This window comes from Sordaria macrospora, chromosome 4 (genome assembly GCF_033870435.1).
Source record: "Sordaria macrospora chromosome 4, complete sequence".
Lineage (NCBI taxonomy): Eukaryota > Fungi > Ascomycota > Sordariomycetes > Sordariales > Sordariaceae > Sordaria > Sordaria macrospora.
The window spans coordinates 1,851,039-1,868,187 of NC_089374.1; the positions used below are offsets into that span (position 1 = coordinate 1,851,039).

Sequence of the window (17,149 nt, forward strand, 5' to 3'; positions counted from 1 at the left end):
CTAATTCGCCATAAGAATTTCCGCCGCCATCGGTGCCGGCGCACCGTCCCTCGTGCCATCATGTCTCCTGGCCTCCTCAGCCTCGCGCTTCTTCCTGTCGGCCTCCTTCTGTCGCTCGTGGTTCACATAAGTGGCGTAGCGCAGGGTACCGAGGGTAGCGACCGCCATGAACAGGATTCCCAGCACGGAGCGGCGAATGAGAACCCAGCGCAGGGCTTCGATGTCGGAACGGGCGTCGCTGTTGAGCATGACCGAGATTTTATAGTTTATTTGTTGGATCTGTCGGCGCATGTCTGTCAGTCGTCTACGTTTTGGGGGTTCCTTGTCCTTCTGGAAAGAGGCGGGGGAAGAGAAACCTACCCGACTGTCAACAGCCTTCTGCTCCTCCCTCACCGCCATCTTCCGGTCGTTGAACATCCCCCGCACGTTGTCGTTCAGCGTCAACAGCTCCTGGTTGAGCCTCTGCGTGAGTATGTCCACCTCGTGGAGCAGGTGCGTGCGCTGCTGCCGCAGCTGCTCGTCCGCCACCCGCCGGTTGTTCTTCACCTCGGTGCTCAGCTCCGAGCAGGCCGCGCGGAAGAGGTAAGTCTCATTCTCCACGTCGCTCTTGCTCACCAAGCCCGCCTGCGCCACGTCTAGGTTCGAAGCCAGCAGCCCGCGGACAGCCTTCATGGCCGTGATCGCTTGCGGGAGCGTATACCCGCCGCTCGAGAGCTGTTTAACGAGCGAGTAGCTGTCGAAGTGGTGTACGTAGGGAGGCGGTTGGAGGTGCGGTGGTCGGCCGTTACCGTTTTCGGGGTCGGTCAGGAGGCGCGTGGTGTGGTCGGAGGGAGGCGGTTCCATGTAGAGAATGGTTTCCAAGGGCGTGGCGCTCTTCTTGTCTGCTTTTGGATCTGAACCCGTTTTGGTAGCGGCTGCCGTAGGTGGCTGTTCGGGAGACCCTGAGGTTGGGACTGCCTTTGGCGCATCGGGAACACCTTCTTTTGGTGTTGTTGGCTCGCTTTTGTCTGGCTGCTGCTGCTGCTGCGGTTGCTTCTCGGCCGGGGCAGCATTGGGCTTTGAATCGGCGATTGGTTTTGTTGGTTCGGAAGACGTTGTCGGGGTCTCTTCATGTAATGGCTGTGGTTCTACGGCCTTTCCATATTTGACAAAGGCGGCTTGCCTCCGAGAGGCAGAGTTCGAGAAAGGAGCTGAAGCGGTATGCGCGCAGCATGATTGCTGAGAAGGGAGAGGAGCGACGAGACGACGGGGCTTGCGGGCGGCACGAGCGGCAGCTGGCTCGGACCAGAGTGCTCCTGTGCGGAAGAGCTGAGGGTACAGGAAGGTCAAACGGCCTGAGGTGGCCATTGTTTCGAAGATGGGGAGCTTTGTTGCTGCCCGAGCTGTCACAATCTCGGGAGCGGACTTGGAGGGGAGCTTCGAGGGAATCGCAGGGTTCGAGATAGGCGTTGGGAGGGAATGTGAGTGTTGGGCTGTACTGTAGCAGAAGTGTTGTTGGATGTCTGTGGATGACACTTTTCATCCGGGAGCAAAGGATAAAAGGAGGAAAGGGAGCGATGACAACAGCTAGGCGGGTATGTCGGTGGGTCGGGAACAGCCGGTTGGAAATCACCTCAATGTCATCTGCAGGACTAGGCCGCCGTCAACGGAGCTCGGGATCCATTGTCGCGGGTCGCTAGCGCATCACAGGATCGGCTTCTTGGTGAGTCCATTCCATTCCCGCCCAGGGGCAATGGAAGCGATGAAACGGCTAGTTGCGGCGGTTGGTGTGCTGTCAGCGCAGTTGAAGTTCAATACCAAGAGATACAAAGAGCAGGGCCGCTCAGTGCTGCAGGGCAAGCGGTCTCGGTGGAGCACGCACGTCAGACGTTCCTGAAGGGGGAAGTGACGTGCGTTGGAATATTACTGAACTGGTGTCTCGAACGCACTTGACAGTCAACTTCTTGAATGATGAGGCTCTGATAAGACATTCCTGACATTGAAGCAGCTTCCACTGTCTTTTTCAATCACATTCTTCCATCTCAATTGCTCAAAAGAGACAGATATCTGGTACCCAAGTACCTCCCGATGATTTCAGATGAACTCGTAGCTGTCGGCATTTCAAGGCGAAAAGGTAACATCATGTGGCCAATCAGAAACCGACTTTCATCTACATTTTGCGGGAATGACGATCGTTGACTCCGCTGATGTTGACACACAAGACAGTACCTGCCTCCACTATAACGCAAGAAAGAAGGCCCTAGAGGTACCTTACAGGGCATTCATGCTATGGTTGCAGAACGCGTGTGAAAAAGATGGGTTTCACCGTCTCAATGCAATATTTCTCCAGGGCAACTTCTGCTGCCTTTGATAGAACCCTCAAACTCAATCACATCTCAAATTAATATTTTGCGCGTCCACCTTGTGTAATGGGAAAGCGCACCACGAGATATCTTAACTGCGGCACAAGGCATATAAAAGAGGTAAGTACGTTCCACCAACATGGGAGAATTGCAACCATGTCGAAAGGACCTTCCTTCCATGACCGAGGTTCCTGGTCCCGCGCGGCAGGCTGATTGACTCACGGTTCGCTTCAAGTCGTGGAACTCACAAACGAAAACCCAACTGCAATCTTTGCGCCCAAACACACGGCACGGGTGACAGCCCTGGGACGCTGCTTCTTGTTCATCTTCTCTGCTCGCACACATCATACTCGCCCTGCCGCTTCATAAACTACACGGACCCGTCCCCTTGTCCCTCTTATCTTCACTCTACTCCAACCATTTTTCTCGGTACCATTTTACGCATCACCATCCACCGGTGCTAATCAAATATTTTGGCTCATGTACGCCTTTACACTGTCTTTCTTTACCAATTCTTGCCCATGTCTCATGCTAACTGACGCTGTAGTCCATAGTGTCTTGTTATAATTCGCTGGCCTGGCAGCTGTTCCAGGCGTTAATGCTGGCTGCAGATGGCTTCCCCGTATGGTTTGTACACCTATCCCCATCCGAGTCAATCCTGGCCAATATGGCTCCTCAGAACCTGAAGGTGCTCACTGACAACGCCTCCTTTTAGATCCCGTGGCTACGGATCCACCACTTCTGGAAAGAAGTAGTGAGATCAAAACTTATACCACCTCAAAGTTCACTTATCCCGGCCTGCGTGTCTTCTATCGCCGACACCAACAAGCCGACCGTCTTCCAAAGTCACCAGCGCCGATACCACTTCTCGTTTTCATCCATGGACTTGGCGGCTCGGTAGCTCAGTTTCACCCGTTGCTCACCAGCTTGACGTCGGTCGCGTCCTGCTTGGCTATTGATCTTCCAGGATGCGGGAGATCCGAGTTCTCAGTCCGGTCATGGGAAGCATATACCACCGATGCTCTGGTAGAGCTCCTGGAGACTATTATCGAGGACTACCGTGAGAAAGAGGATGGCCAGGGTGTGGTATTGATTGGTCACAGTATGGGTGCCTCTCTTGCCGCACTCCTGGCGAGCCCGAGACTGCCACCCCAGACTTCACTGAACAAGCACGTCGTTGGGTTGATTGCAATCTGCCCCAGCTCAGGCCTTCCATCCCAGAAGCAGATCACAATCTTTAGGGCTCTGCTTTGGATCCCCGAATTCATTTTCAACTTTTGGAGAGCGTGGGACAGGAGAGGCGGAAGCGGGAGTACGAGCGTTAACAGGTTCGTTGGCGCCGATGCCGACTCCGAAGCAAAGCGACTCCAAGACTTGTACAACAACCAAAGTAACACCTCAGTCTGGCGGCGCATGGCTTGGGGTTGTCTACCTACTTATGTCAACGGGGTTGCTCAAGGTGGCATGCCCTCGAAGGAAACCTGGGAAAAGCTGAACGTGCCAGTTTTCTTGGTGGGAGGAGAAAATGATAAAGTGACTCCTCCCAGGGAGGTTGCTAAAGTCTGCGACTTTCTAGAAGACGTCAAGACAATATCAGACACAATTTCACCCGGCACTTCAGTTCTTGCTGATTCAGCAGCGCCGGTAGACATCGTCGCAGCGGGATCCAAGATTGATGCCATGACAAGTTTGGGACAAGGGCACGAAGATACTCGAGGGTGTGCGGATCAAGAGCCAGCACACAAGACACGGGTCGCTGAGCCAGAGGAAGGAGCGGACGATCCGGTGACGCCTACTGAGCAGGCAGCGAGTCTACCGTCTTTGTCTCTCCACCCCGAGAAGGTTGTGCGTTCAATTATCATGGGCAAGCCAGCCACGCACGCCTTACTATATACACCATCAACAGTCCGTATTCTGGCCGGGCTGATCTCGGATTTTATGGTCGTGCATATCACTGGTCGTCTTGCCCTGGGTTGGCAACTGCAGTACCTCTCTCAAGATGGCAAGTGGGATGTCAAGAATCTTCGGAAGTGGCAGGCTGTGGAGCCTGTTTCTGAACCCATTGGAGGTATCTTCCGGGCCATCAAGACATTGCGCGAAGTGGACGAAGATCACAGTCCTTCAGAATTTGTCAAGAAGTGGGGTGGGGTCATCAAGGACGTCATCGACATTTCGCACGACAACCCGGTTTACAACCCTCAGGGCCTCGAGAAGGGAGGAATACATTACCACAAGTTCCCAACGGTGTCCAAGGTCCCGCCTACGGATGCGGAGATCAAGGGCTTCATTGAGGTTGTTGACAAGATCCGCGCCGAACAAAAGGAACGGGCGAAGAGAGAGAACTGGGGAGAGGAGTACTATGTTGGAGTCCATTGCCATTACGGCTTCAACAGAACGGGATTTTTCCTCGTCTGTTACCTTGTTGAGCGATGCGGCTATACCCCGGAGGCGGCTATTGAGCATTTTGCTAAGAGCAGGCCCAAGGGCATCAAGCATGCTCATTTCAAGGACCGGCTCTATGTCCGGTACTCTGGTTTGAAGAGCGAGGCGATAGAGGAGCTTTGAAATTCATTCGGCCCCTTCTCTTCTGGTTTACTTCACTGTAAATCTCTTTGAGTTTCTTCAAGCTTTGTCTATCTTTTGATACGAGCGGTTGGATTAGTTGTAAGCAGTTCCTTGGTCGTGGTAGTGGGATTGGGTCTTGTGCGAAAAGATAGATGGATGACATGGGCGTCTGGATGGTTAATGCTGTTTGATTATTGATACCTGAAAATACTAGGTTGTAATCATTGTTTTTCATTGTTGGCTGTGGGGTAGAACCCAGAAAAAGGTCATGTTTCCTCCAGACAGTCCAGAACAACCGTCATGTTTAAGCTTTGAAACACAGTCTCAAATCTCGAACCTCATCACGACAACTCTCCCCGACTAGCCAAATACGCAGCCCCCGAGTCAGCCCAAACCTCATACTTCTTCACCCTCGCCTCCTCGTCAAACTCCAACACATACGTAAACATCTCGTCCCAGCTCTGTCCCGTCTTCGTGTTCGTGAACACCGCCTGTCCCCTAACCGAAACCTTGCGCACCTCGGCGTCCACAATGTAATTAGAGAATGTCATGTCTTTGTAACTCAGTTGCTCCCCAATCGTCTTGAAGTATTCCAGAAATCCGTCTTTACCCCGATATTCGCGACCGAGAAAGGGTGCCAAGCGAGGTAAGCCGTGCTCGAGGACTATGATGTCATCGGTTTTGGAGGTGAAATGTTTGGTGAGGATTTCCGGCGGAGGGGTTTGGGAGGCGAAGGCAGAGCAGAAGGACTGTGCGGAGGTGAGGAGGGATTTCCGGATGATTGAGGACATTTTTGGTATGTTTGGAAGGTTGGAATGAGGTGGGGTGTGTTGATATCGTCAAGTTCGGTTGGTGTTGGGGTTGTGACAGTACAGTGTTCTCTGTGTGAATGAAAGCCGGAGTCGAGCGGCTTGGCTTCCACTAGACATGGATTGAGGTGACGGATTGGGGAAGCACGACAGGGGACTGACAGGGTTGCTTTTAGTGGTCAGGCGGACGAATCGTGGGCTCCAGCTCCTGCCGCACCCGATGCAGCCCTATCGGTGCTGCCCGCAGTCCGCACTGCGTCTTGACCGCTGTGCTGCGTTGATAACGTCCAGTTAGATGCTAGGAGGAACGTCCTGCTACGGTCTCTACCTGGATACCTTAGGTAGCCAAAGAGGTGCTCAAACAGTCACCGCAGACAACGCTTTACCTTATAAGGTCCAGGTGCACCACGTCACACGACCACCGTGACGGAGACGGAGGACGGAGGGCACAGACAGGCACGCGCCAGCCGCTCGTTCGAAGTCGGTTTCAGTCCCATCTTTCTTTTCCGTCCCATCTTTCCCGCATCTCTTTTCTTTCTTCCCTTTCCTCCCTTGTTTTTTGTTCCTACTACCGCAACTGAAAGCTCGGTATAGGAAGAAGTCCCAGCCAAAAGATTGACTGTGGTTTTCTTCTGCTGGGCTGCTGATCGCAACCACCATATCTCTAATACACCACAATGGTAAGTTGAAAGCTCTCCGCTTCCCGTAGTCCTACAAAGAGAGATTTTGGAATGTTAACCGGGGGTGTGGGTACCCTTCGCAACAGGCGCCGTCTCCGGAACGCAGGCCGTTGTTGGCCTCCGACGACCAGTCTCCCGGTCGCCGGGACGAGCGCGACAACGAGAATGCCGCTCCCAGGTCACGATGGCGCGAACTTGCGCTCTTCACCTGGGCTCTTGTGGCTACCGCCGTCGTGATCGTTCTGGCCGTGGTGATCCAGCACAGTAACTCCACCCAACACTTATCGACTTCGCCGGCAGCGGTCTCTGACTCCTCGGTAGCCGACGGCAAGAAGTCCGGTTCATCGCCTTCCGGTGGCAAGCGCAACTTGGTCTTCATGGTGTCCGATGGCATGGGGCCCGCCTCGCTCTCTCTTACGCGCTCGTTCCGCCAGCTCACCCAGGACTTGCCTATCGACGATACCCTCACCCTCGACCGTCACTTCTGGGGTACCTCCCGCACGCGCTCGAGCAACAGCTTGGTGACCGACTCCGCTGCCGGCGCTACGGCCTTCTCGTGCGGCCTCAAGAGCTACAATGGCGCTATTTCGATGCTCCCCGATCACAAGCCCTGCGGTACCGTTCTCGAGGCTGCCAAGCGCGCTGGATACCACACTGGCTTGGTGGTGACTACCGATATCACGGACGCCACTCCTGCTTGCTTCGCTGCTCACGTCTTCCATCGCATGCAGGGCGATGAGATTGCGCTGCACGAGGTTGGCCATGGTCCTCTTGGTCGCGTTGTTGATCTCATGTTGGGCGGCGGCAGATGCCACTTCTTGCCTAAGGGCACCCCGGGCAGCTGCAGACAGGATGATATCGACGTTACCAAGCTCGCTCAGGAGAAGTACGGATGGAACTATGTTGATAACCGCGCCGGTTTCGATTCCCTTGGACTGGGCAAGAACGTTTCTTTGCCTCAGTTGGGTCTGTTTGCGACTACGGACGTTCCCTTCGAGATCGACCGCCGCAACATGGCGGATGTGTACCCCAGTCTGAGCGAGATGGCTGCGACGGCGCTTGCGGCGCTTGAGGAGGCTACCAAGGACAGCGACAAGGGTTTCTTCCTCATGATTGAGGGCAGCAGAATTGACCATGCCGGTCACATCAATGACCCTGCTGCTCAGGTCCGTGAGGTACTTGAGTACGACAAGACCTTCAAGTCTGTTCTTGACTTCATCGAGAAGTCGGACACTGAGACCATCTTGGTTGCCACGAGCGATCATGAGACTGGTGGTCTGTCCACTGCTTGGCGTACGTTTTTCCCATCCCCCCTCTTGTCTCGATCATTGACAGTAATTAACACCCCAAACAGAGGCACCCAGCGAACTCCCCGTCTACAACTGGCACCCCACCATCCTTGCTCGCGCCAACGCGTCATCCGAGTACCTCACCGCCCTCCTCATCAAGCATATTGCCGAGACCGGCGACAAGGAAGACTCGCTTCTCCGCTGGATCAACGACGAGCTGGTCGTCAAGCACCTCAACATCCACGACGCCTCCGAGGTGGAGCTGAACTCGATCGCCAGCAACCCGTTGCTGGCCGTCCAGCTCTTCGCCCGCCTGGTCAGCGTCCGCGCCCGCGTCGGCTGGAGCACCCACGGCCACAGCGCCGTGGACGTGAACATCTACAGCTCTGGCGGCCGCGGCACCGAGAAGATCAGGGGTAACGTGGAGAACACGGATGTGGGTAAGTTCCTGAGGGGATGGCTCGATTTGGATAACGAGGTGGAGGATATAACCAAGGAGCTGGTCAAGAAGTTGGGCAGCAAGGCTCCCTCGCAGCAGCAGTTTGAGAAGATTGAGAAGGCATCGACTGCTTTTGAGGCTGACGGACTTGCGAGTGGCGGGTTTGAGTCGGGGCTTTATGGTCATTTGTTGTGAGATTTTGGGCTGGATTTGTGAAGAGTGCGTTTCTCGGAAGTTTCCTTTGTACTGTACATGGATATGATGCATATATCTTGATATGAGATATAGGTGGAAGGATGAACGATACGAAGTGTTGCATAAAGATTGAACATTGGCATGAGCGAGAACGGAGTTGCATGGTACATATTGGCTGGTTGACGTTTGTATCGTAGGAATAGTGTTCATGGATTAATGCTAGCGTTGTCGTTTGGATACGTATTGTCATATTGAATACTCGCGGTTTCTCGATAAAGAGTCATTCTCTATCACCACCATGTATGCACACACATTTCATCAAATTCGATTTCATTCCCAACTCCCGCTCCTGCCATTCTGTTTTCTGGCGGCATCGCATGAGCCTTTCAGCCAAGTAAGAGACAAAACCAGCAAGTATCATGAACTACATCCATCACTCATAACCATCATCATGTCCCGTCCCACCCCTTTACTTAAAAGAATTGGCAATCTTCTCCAAAGCATCCACCAAAATATCCGCATGCCTCTCCTCGAAAATCAGCATCGGGCGCAGCCTAACCGCGCTCTGCCCGCTCCCGCCAATATTAACCCCAAACTTCTTGGCCCTGGCCAGAAACTCGTCCCGGCGCGGGTTATCAAACGCGATGAACGTTCCCTGGCCTTTACCTCTCAGATTGGCAAACTGGCCGGGGTATTTTTCGCCCAAAGCCTCCAGCTTGCCATACAGGTAATCGCCCACTTTCGCCGTGTGCTCCACCAGTCCCAGGCGCTCAATCTCCTCGATGATGGCCTTGAACAGCAACGCCCGTGCCGGGTCGCCCATCCACGTGTTGAACTGTCTGTACGGCTTATTGGGCCGCAGCTCGGGGTTGCCAAAGTAGTAACCGGCCGTTTGCGCTTTCTTGGAGAAGGTCACCATGTCGGGAGGATCCTGCAGGTTCCAGTGGTCGTGCGCCCAGAACTTGCCTGTTGCGCCCACGCCTGTCTGCACTTCGTCCACGATCAGCAGCACGTCGTGCTTCTTGGTGATGGCGCGTAGGCCGCGGAAGAAGGCCGGAGAAGCGTGGTTGTCGCCGCCCTCAGACTGGATCGGCTCGACGACCACCGCTGCCGGGGGCACGTGGTACGTGGTTATGAGACGCTCGACTTCGTCTAGCGCCGCCTGCTCGGCCGCAGCGTTTTCCTCGGCGTGTTGCTCGAGGGGATACTTGAGCGCTGGGAAGGTGGCCTGCGGCCAGTCGAAGGCGGGGATGTCAAGCTTGTGGATGGGCTTGGAGCGGGTGGTGGATAGGGAGCCGAACAAGCGGCCGTGGAAACCTGTCTTGAAGGACAAGATGGAAAGAGGCTTGGAGCCGGCGGGGGTTTGGTTGACCATGGCGGACTCCATCTCCTCGGCGGTGAATTCGACGTGAGCGCCGCCGCGCTCCTTTTGGCGGCGCCACATGAAGGCGGCCTTGTAGGCGGTTTCGTTGGCGTCGGAGCCGGCCATGGCCGTGAAGACTTGGTCGAGCCCCTTGGGGGAGACTTTGAGGATGCCCGTCTTGAGAGTGGAGGCCCAGTCTGTGGGAGGGAAGTTGCCGAGGGCCGGACGGTTGATGATGGCGTTGACCATGGCGGAGCTCTGGGCGGCACTGTGCAGGACCGGGTTGTTGTAGCCGATGGGGATGGAGGCGATTTGAGCGTAGCTGTTGGAAGAGATTTGGGTGGTTAGCTTTTTCTGTATTTTTAAGTCTGTGGAAACTCATGGTCGCTAGGTACTTACACATCGAGCAGATAATTGCCATCAGGATCGGCAATGTAGTTGCCTATGCTCTTGTTGTAATCAGTGAGCATGTTCAAGCTCCGAGTATCAAAGACCTCATGAAGCTCTTTGATGGCCTCCTTGGATTTGGGGCCCGGGATCTCGGTCCTGACTACGGGACCTTCGGGTTCCCGGCAGAATGGAAATCCCATCTTGTTGGAAGAGGCAGAGGACTGGCAACGGGCAGGGAACTGGCGAATTGCGGAAACTACAGCAGGGCGAATCGTCGTCGATGCAGCAGTAGATACGGCACGCAGGCCGCCGGTGTAGCTGCTCCTAAGAAGTCTGGAGGCCATATTGTGTGTCGCACTCGTGATGATGCTGGCGTGTTCGTCTGAGATGGTTTCTTATAACCAATCTCCAACTCAATCAGTTGTCCAACCTGTGTACACCTCTTTTAGAGGTATTGTGTAAGTCAATGAACTCCCTTCGGGATACACAACCAATTTTCAACAACAAACAGAAAGAGCGATTGGGACTTACAGAAGTACAACACGAAGTAAGAAGTAGATGAGATTCGGAGAAGCGGATGTGAGCAACCTCAGCTGATACCTGCAGGTAATGCGGAGAAGAGGAAGTTGAACTGGACGCCACTCAACTTTCAATGGAGCTAGAGAAGGAAAGGACGGTACGATGTAGTAAACAGAAGCGAAGTAAGATGGAAGTAAAGTGGCTATCGCCGGCTTATATTGGTATTTTGTATAAGTAGCCCCATGCCACCGCATGAGGAATGAGAAGCGGGGAAGCCGATATAGGACGTCAAGACAGTTCAGCATTGGGGAAACGTTGGATGTCTGTACGTACATTAATTGGAGATGATTAGCTGATTGGAATCTTGGGTGTCCTGTTCTAGACTTTCCACTTACAGCAGCCTTGCCAACACGGGCAGGACACGAAGTGTTTACGTACATGGAACGGACGTCACGTACCCGACTGTCAAGCTATCGCTTAATAGGGGCAAAATATCCCGAGATCATCACCATTGCGAAGGAAGAGGACAAGCCTTCCGACCACGGCAATGAACAAGTATGGAACCAGCTCCGTCCTCTGATTCCGTTGCGCCGCACACCCCGGGCTTTGTCTTTGTGCCGTGGACTTCAGATAACCCTTTCTGAGTATCCTTTTCCGTTAGCACTGCGATCGGCTCTCTCTTGTTATCACCTCGTGAATAGTCGTAGAAGAGACTAAGAGTATGTAATTGTTATCGGGCGCCATATCACAGCATCCTAGCTATCAGTTAACTGCGTCATCTCCAGCCTATCAGGTGATTGGCTTTGACCCCGCCGAGTTCCGCTGAACCCCGCTGGAATCTGGGGACCTGCCGTGTGTCTGCTCACAAACTCCATCCGGACCCAGAAAGCTTCCTTCACACATTGTTTTATAACTCCACTCATATTCAGATGCCATCATCAGTTTGTTGATCCAAGAGTATCCAAGAGTATTTCGTAAACCTTGCTTTACAGCTTCACGCAGCCACCAAAGAAAACTCCCAAAAAATTTACAAGACAAAACACAGTTGCACCGTTATCACGATGTTCCTCAAAGGATGATGTTGAAAACAAATGATTTGAGTGACGGCTGAACACGGGGTCCACTCACTCCCCACGAGTATCTAATAAATGCCAAACAATACCTCAGAAGAATAATAGTTCATCCAACCAAGTAAGAAGTAGAAACTGCTCCCTTCAAAAGATCCATCCTTGTCCCTAACTACTGCCCTCTGGCTCTTCTTTTGGTTGAGGAGGCTGTAAACCGGCTGACTCGGCAATGCTCTTCCACATCTCCTTCTCCCGATATAGTCGATCCACTTCCTGCTTCAGTTTGTCGTTGGACTGACTTAGTTCCTGGATGGCCTGCTCCGTGAGAAGTTTCTCCAACGTCCATTTTTCGATGTTCTGTGTCTCATTCTCCTTGAGTTGGGTGATGAACTGGACGGCACGCTGAAGAATGGATCCCTTATTCTTCTCGCATCCGGGTACAATCTTCGCAAGCTCATTAATGCCTTCGTTGATGGTCTCACGACGCCGTCTCTCCACTGTTACCTTGGTTAACTAAGTTCTGACCTCAGTTGGTGAATGCTCAATACCTACCTTCTTTGTGGTTGTCCTTCCTCATCTTGTGCCACTCTTCACTACCAACAGCCGGCTTGGGCGTTGGCGGGAGATGCGTTCCCCATTTTGGCGGCTCAGGTTGTACACCGTTGGGCGGTGGGAGAGATGCCTGAGGGGTCATAGGTGGAAGTCCGTCTGGCTGTTGAACGGGAGACGGGTTGTGATAGGCATTCTCATCGTGGTGTTGCATCTCTGGTCCCGGCGGGGGAGGAGCAAAAGTCTCCTCAGTTGGTGGAGGAACATGAAGGGTGGGATACATGTTGAGAGCGGCGGCGGCAGTATTAGTAGCGCTGTTCGCGTCGGCCGTGTCTGTGTGATCCGAGGCAGCCTGAGCCAGCGCATTGAAATCGTCGGCGCTGACATGATCATGGGCTGCTTGCGCGATGCTAACAGCATTCTCAAGAAAGGCCTCTGGCTCGGGGACCGACATTGTCGCAGGTGGGACGCCGCGCTTGTTCCTGCGAGAATCGGGCGAAGCAGACTCGGATGCGCGCTTTCGCTTCTGTCCTGGGGTGTTGGAGAGGTCTGTGAGGTCGGGATGCTCCATAGCCATAGGAGCAGCCATTTTGTATCTCTCAGAGGAAAGGATGCTGGTACCTCATAGTCAGTAAACAATCATCAAGGGATGCAACGACCCATTTTACGTGTTGCCAATGCCTCATGTTCAGCCCTAATTTCAGAGGCAAGCACCACCACCAGCAACTTGGAAACCCAGAAGTCTCGCACTCCAAGCCGCCTAATCATTGGCAAGCACTTGCTTGACATAGATCTTGTGGTAACGAGGGGCCTGTTGGGCACAGCTCCAGATGATGGCAGCGCTTTATGCGACAAAATCAACACGTCGCTCCGCTGATACCGGCTGGGCAGCAGAAAGGGTCCCGATGTGAACAGGACTGAGTGTGGTAGTTTCCGCGATCTGTCCGCAAGCGTCGTGGAAGCCCTATATGAAGCTGCATTCGTGTTCGTGATGCGACAAGTAGGATTGATCAATGACTTGATGGTTTGTATGGAGAAGACGATGTTCTCTCGATCCATGTCGCCTCGGGTTTTGTAGGAAAATGACGCCGGTTGCATGGTTCGCGAGAACAGAAAGAGTCTTTGGAGACTCGACGGCGGATTGTGCAGCGTGCATCCACCAGCCAGGACTCCATTCGCGTTGATGGGGAAAGGCACATGGAATCGTGAAGGCAAATACCTTGACTGGAGGTTTTGGTAGTCGGGACGCTTAGGAGGTCGAGGTCATGTGCAAAACTCGTGACTGCCGTCAATCAAGGACTTGGACCCATCCGACAACGCTTCAAGTTCGAGGAAACAAGCAACCAACAACAACGCAAACAAGAAACCTGGGCATCAAGAAAAGGATGTTTATCAATCGATTTAACATGGAAAACGTACCGGTTATTTGAGGAAAATCAGTTTCGAGTCTTGCGTTCGTTGGGCTTAACAAAGCCTCTTTTTCGAAGTTGATCTGGAGAAAGTCATGTGAGCTGAGCCGAGCGGCAGCGAAGGAGGTCGAGCCGCCCGGCTTGTATAAAAAGCCTACAAAGTAGAGGCACACCTTGCTGTGCACGGACCATGCGCAATGCTCAAGTGAAAGTGAATGCTGAATGTCCGAATGTCCATTCCCCGGTCAACTCACCCCTTCTTCCCCACTGTTTTATTAGTGTAGCCTGGCCGCGCTTGGGAATCCCCCCATCTATCTTCTGAGCACCCCTGGCTCTCTCTCATCTTATGAGGGCATTCTCGACGGCATGCATCTGTTTGGCAACACATAACGTGTCAAATCAAAGTGGAAGATTGGCACCTTGGAGGCGTCGAGGACTCTACCGGGTAGCACATGTGCGGCCTCCTAATCCCATTCCAGGCACGTGCGCCCAAACAATACGACCCCAATCCTTCCCATTTGCCTGCCTATTCCACTTGACCAACTCCCTCCTGGTTAAACCCAGGAAGTGAGTGTGGCTGTCCAAGGTGAAGAAGGCACACATCTCTGGGCTGTGCGTGTCGGGACATGATACCTTGTGAAAACCAGTTGCCTTCTTCCTACAGATTTCCTACAGATGGTTCCGATGCACAGGAAAACCCCGTGCGTGACTGCAAAGGCCCGTTGGTTATCGTGGATGCAACGACTCAATCACACCCCAAGTCCGGCCGCCCTTACTAACTTCTCTTTTTCTCATAATGCCATTGAGGCCTCTGAGATGACAGTGTGAGACAGGTCGGCACATGATTTGGGTAACTGTGATCACGAGCACGAGCATCTGACCCTCCATCAACATCACTTCCTCTATGGGCAAGTTTCAAACCAACGGGGAAAGGTGGCAGCCTTTTTGAATCAACAAGGCTGCCGTGAGTGTTGATCCTTTGAAAGACTACCATGCCAAACTCACATCTGAATCGATCTTCCACCAACGTTAGTTATGAAGTGCAGCTGACCATATAAAAGCCAAAGAATGAAGAAGCTACGGCAGCGCGCACATGCTTATCAGTTGAAGCCTGTCATTCGATGCTAATCACAGCGCCATCACTCACACCAGGCCCGGGTAACGCTTCGCAGAAAACCTGAGGATTTCTATACCTTAAGTAACAGTCCAAACATCCTAAATGCTACTTACAGAGCATAATATGGAAATCAACATCGGGTGTGAATTGTGCTGTTGTCCTCGTTGCCAATTCGTGAGAGCGATGGCGGTACGTACTGTTTAGAGGTGACCCACTCGGTAGCCTTTATGCAACTTGTGCAGCACTAGTAGGTAGCTCACCTAAGGTGGGGAAGTGGGGTATAGCCAATGGACGTTGACATCAGTGGGGTACCCGCTCCCGCGCGCTGTACGACGGGACTGACACACTGGAAAGCAGGCCCGGCTCCGTGGCCGTTGAGGTTCATCTTCCATCCCGTCATTTACCTTTCCGGCATCCATAGATCCCGTGTATCAACCAACGTACCACCCGCCCTTTCTTTCATCCCGTCTTGTCTTTTTTGGACTCTGACAACAGCCATATCTCCGGACTTTGGAGCTTCCACTTACCCCGGAACACCGTCTTGGCGATTCACTAAGTGTGTTGCTGCCCTGCCAAGATGGCAGATCATGAAGCTTCAAAGATAAACCACGACAACCATCTTCTACTAGTGAGTTGCTCCTTCGCCTCCCTTTTATCGCTGTAATCGGATGCCATATACTAATCATCAGCTCTACCTCACCTATAGGACCAACCACTACTCCGTCTGCCATACGAACTCCTCCGCAAGAACTTCCGATCCGCCCACTTCACAGTCGAGAAAGAGTCGACAACCCTCAACAAACTCCTCAAGGACACAGCGAAAGGATCGCTCGACAGCAAGACATCGCCCGAAGATGTCGTCAAGAACCTCGATACCATGATCGCCAAGATGCGCGGCATGAAGCGCAAGCTGTCAACGTACGCCAACGAGGAAACACGGCTCTACAAGCAGCTTGACGCTCGTGTGGCGCATCTGCGCGAGCTCTCCGACATGCACTCCGTTGAGGACGTCAAGTACGAAGCTTGGTCCAGGAAACGCCTGGATCGACTGCTGGTCGACTACATGCTACGGCACGGATACAATACTTCTGCCCAGGCCCTAACAAACGAGCGCGAGATGCACGACTTGGTAGACGTGGAAACATTCCTGACGATGAGTAATATCCGTGAATCCCTCGAGAACGGCAGCGTCACGGAGGCGTTGGCGTGGTGTAACGATAACAAGAAGGAACTTCGGAAGTTACAGGTATGATGCCATACCATTCCCCATTCACCACGTCAAACACTTATACCGGCACCATACTAACCCTTCCCCCTCTTAACTCCCCAGTCCAACCTCGAGTTCCTCCTCCGCTGCCAACAATACGTCGAGCTCTTGCGCGTCAATACCCAGTCCAAGTCGGTCGAGGCCATCGCCCACGCCAAGAAATACCTCGCGCCCTTTCAAGAGCAATACCCGGACGAAGTCCGCGAAATGACGGGTTTGCTCGCCATCCGACCCACCGACAACGACCTCCTCCCGCTCAAGTACCGCGCGTGGTACAGTCCCGACCGGTGGTCCAAGCTAGCCGCCACGTTTGTCGAAGCGCATAACAAGCTCCTCGGCCTGCCGACGTTCCCCCTTTTACACACAGCCCTGTCCTCCGGCTTATCAGCCCTCAAAACTCCCGCCTGCCACGGCACGCAAAAGACTACGTCTTCCTCGCAACCGGGCCATAGCCAGACTAGCATGACGACAAGTGTCTGTCCGATCTGCTCGATTGAGCTGAACGAGCTCGCTAAGAACGTGCCGTATGCTCATCATAGTAAGAGCCATCTGGATAACGACCTGCTTTGCTTGCCGAACGGGCGCGTGTACGGGCAGGCGAAGCTGGATGAGTACGCGGCCAAGGCGGGGCTGCCCGATGGACAGGTCAAGGATTTGGTTACGGGCGAGGTGTACTCGCGAGTGGCGTTGAAGAAGGTTTTTGCTTGAGACGGACTGCACAGGCGTACAGTACTTTCTTCGAACCTTTTTTTTTTTTTTTTTTCCATTTCGGGAATTCGGGGGCTGCAATACGGCGCAGTTTAACTAACGCTTCTGATTATGGGTGTTTCGGGGGTTTTATCATTATTATGGTCTTATGGTCTCTCAGGGAGAGGAGCCCAAAATTTGGGGAATTATCGTTATGAGTCTGGTTCCAGTCTAGACACCTCCTTCCTGGGAAGAAGATACACAGCAGCGGAACAAAGGGTTTCATTGGGAATAAGAGTGTGGAATGGGAAATGGGAAGATTGGGGACAAGGTACACTATACGGCATACAGTACACACACAGAGAGAGAGACAGACGGTTATGAGATTTTAAAACAGCGATGCCATTACCATACCTCTAGGAAGAATTCAACGAGACTTAATGACTTTACATCACATCGTGT

The 17,149-nt window shown here is 53.2% G+C and overlaps 7 protein-coding genes across 7 annotated transcripts; 3 read left to right on the plus strand and 4 right to left on the minus strand.

The window, feature by feature from the left end:
* Positions 1–1,347, minus strand: SMAC4_01949 (uncharacterized protein; the record flags this gene model as incomplete). Its single annotated transcript, XM_003348880.1, has 1 exon — positions 1–1,347. One exon carries the CDS (start codon positions 1,345–1,347, stop codon positions 1–3), a length of 1,347 nt encoding a protein of 448 aa, XP_003348928.1.
* Positions 1,348–2,305: 958 nt separating this feature from the next.
* SMAC4_01950 (uncharacterized protein) lies at positions 2,306–5,187 on the plus strand. Its single transcript, XM_024655289.2, has 4 exons — positions 2,306–2,462; positions 2,578–2,824; positions 2,890–2,969; positions 3,058–5,187. The coding sequence occupies exons 3-4, from the start codon at positions 2,954–2,956 to the stop codon at positions 4,905–4,907; spliced, it is 1,866 nt and encodes a 621-aa protein (XP_024511191.2). The 5' UTR covers positions 2,306–2,462; positions 2,578–2,824; positions 2,890–2,953; the 3' UTR covers positions 4,908–5,187.
* A 61-nt stretch (positions 5,188–5,248) lies between these two features.
* On the minus strand, positions 5,249–5,892 carry SMAC4_01951 (uncharacterized protein; the record flags this gene model as incomplete). The annotated part of the gene is made up of 1 exon (XM_003348882.2): positions 5,249–5,892. The coding sequence occupies exon 1, from the start codon at positions 5,696–5,698 to the stop codon at positions 5,249–5,251; it is 450 nt and encodes a 149-aa protein (XP_003348930.1). The 5' UTR covers positions 5,699–5,892.
* Positions 5,893–6,060: 168 nt separating this feature from the next.
* SMAC4_01952 (uncharacterized protein) lies at positions 6,061–8,552 on the plus strand. Its single transcript, XM_066089678.1, has 3 exons — positions 6,061–6,396; positions 6,483–7,689; positions 7,751–8,552. Exons 1-3 carry the CDS (start codon positions 6,394–6,396, stop codon positions 8,317–8,319), a joined length of 1,779 nt encoding a protein of 592 aa, XP_065946793.1. The 5' UTR covers positions 6,061–6,393; the 3' UTR covers positions 8,320–8,552.
* A 69-nt stretch (positions 8,553–8,621) lies between these two features.
* On the minus strand, positions 8,622–10,514 carry SMAC4_01953 (uncharacterized protein). The gene is made up of 2 exons (XM_003348884.2): positions 10,082–10,514; positions 8,622–10,004 (listed from the first exon to the last, which is right to left on the minus strand). Exons 1-2 carry the CDS (start codon positions 10,414–10,416, stop codon positions 8,789–8,791), a joined length of 1,551 nt encoding a protein of 516 aa, XP_003348932.1. The 5' UTR covers positions 10,417–10,514; the 3' UTR covers positions 8,622–8,788.
* A 745-nt stretch (positions 10,515–11,259) lies between these two features.
* Positions 11,260–13,713, minus strand: SMAC4_01954 (uncharacterized protein). The gene is made up of 3 exons (XM_003348885.2): positions 13,427–13,713; positions 12,211–12,821; positions 11,260–12,155 (listed from the first exon to the last, which is right to left on the minus strand). Exons 2-3 carry the CDS (start codon positions 12,794–12,796, stop codon positions 11,827–11,829), a joined length of 915 nt encoding a protein of 304 aa, XP_003348933.1. The 5' UTR covers positions 12,797–12,821; positions 13,427–13,713; the 3' UTR covers positions 11,260–11,826.
* A 1,148-nt stretch (positions 13,714–14,861) lies between these two features.
* On the plus strand, positions 14,862–17,143 carry SMAC4_01955 (uncharacterized protein). The gene is made up of 3 exons (XM_003348886.2): positions 14,862–15,361; positions 15,440–15,979; positions 16,064–17,143. The coding sequence occupies exons 1-3, from the start codon at positions 15,311–15,313 to the stop codon at positions 16,706–16,708; spliced, it is 1,236 nt and encodes a 411-aa protein (XP_003348934.1). The 5' UTR covers positions 14,862–15,310; the 3' UTR covers positions 16,709–17,143.
* Positions 17,144–17,149: the final 6 nt, after the last annotated feature.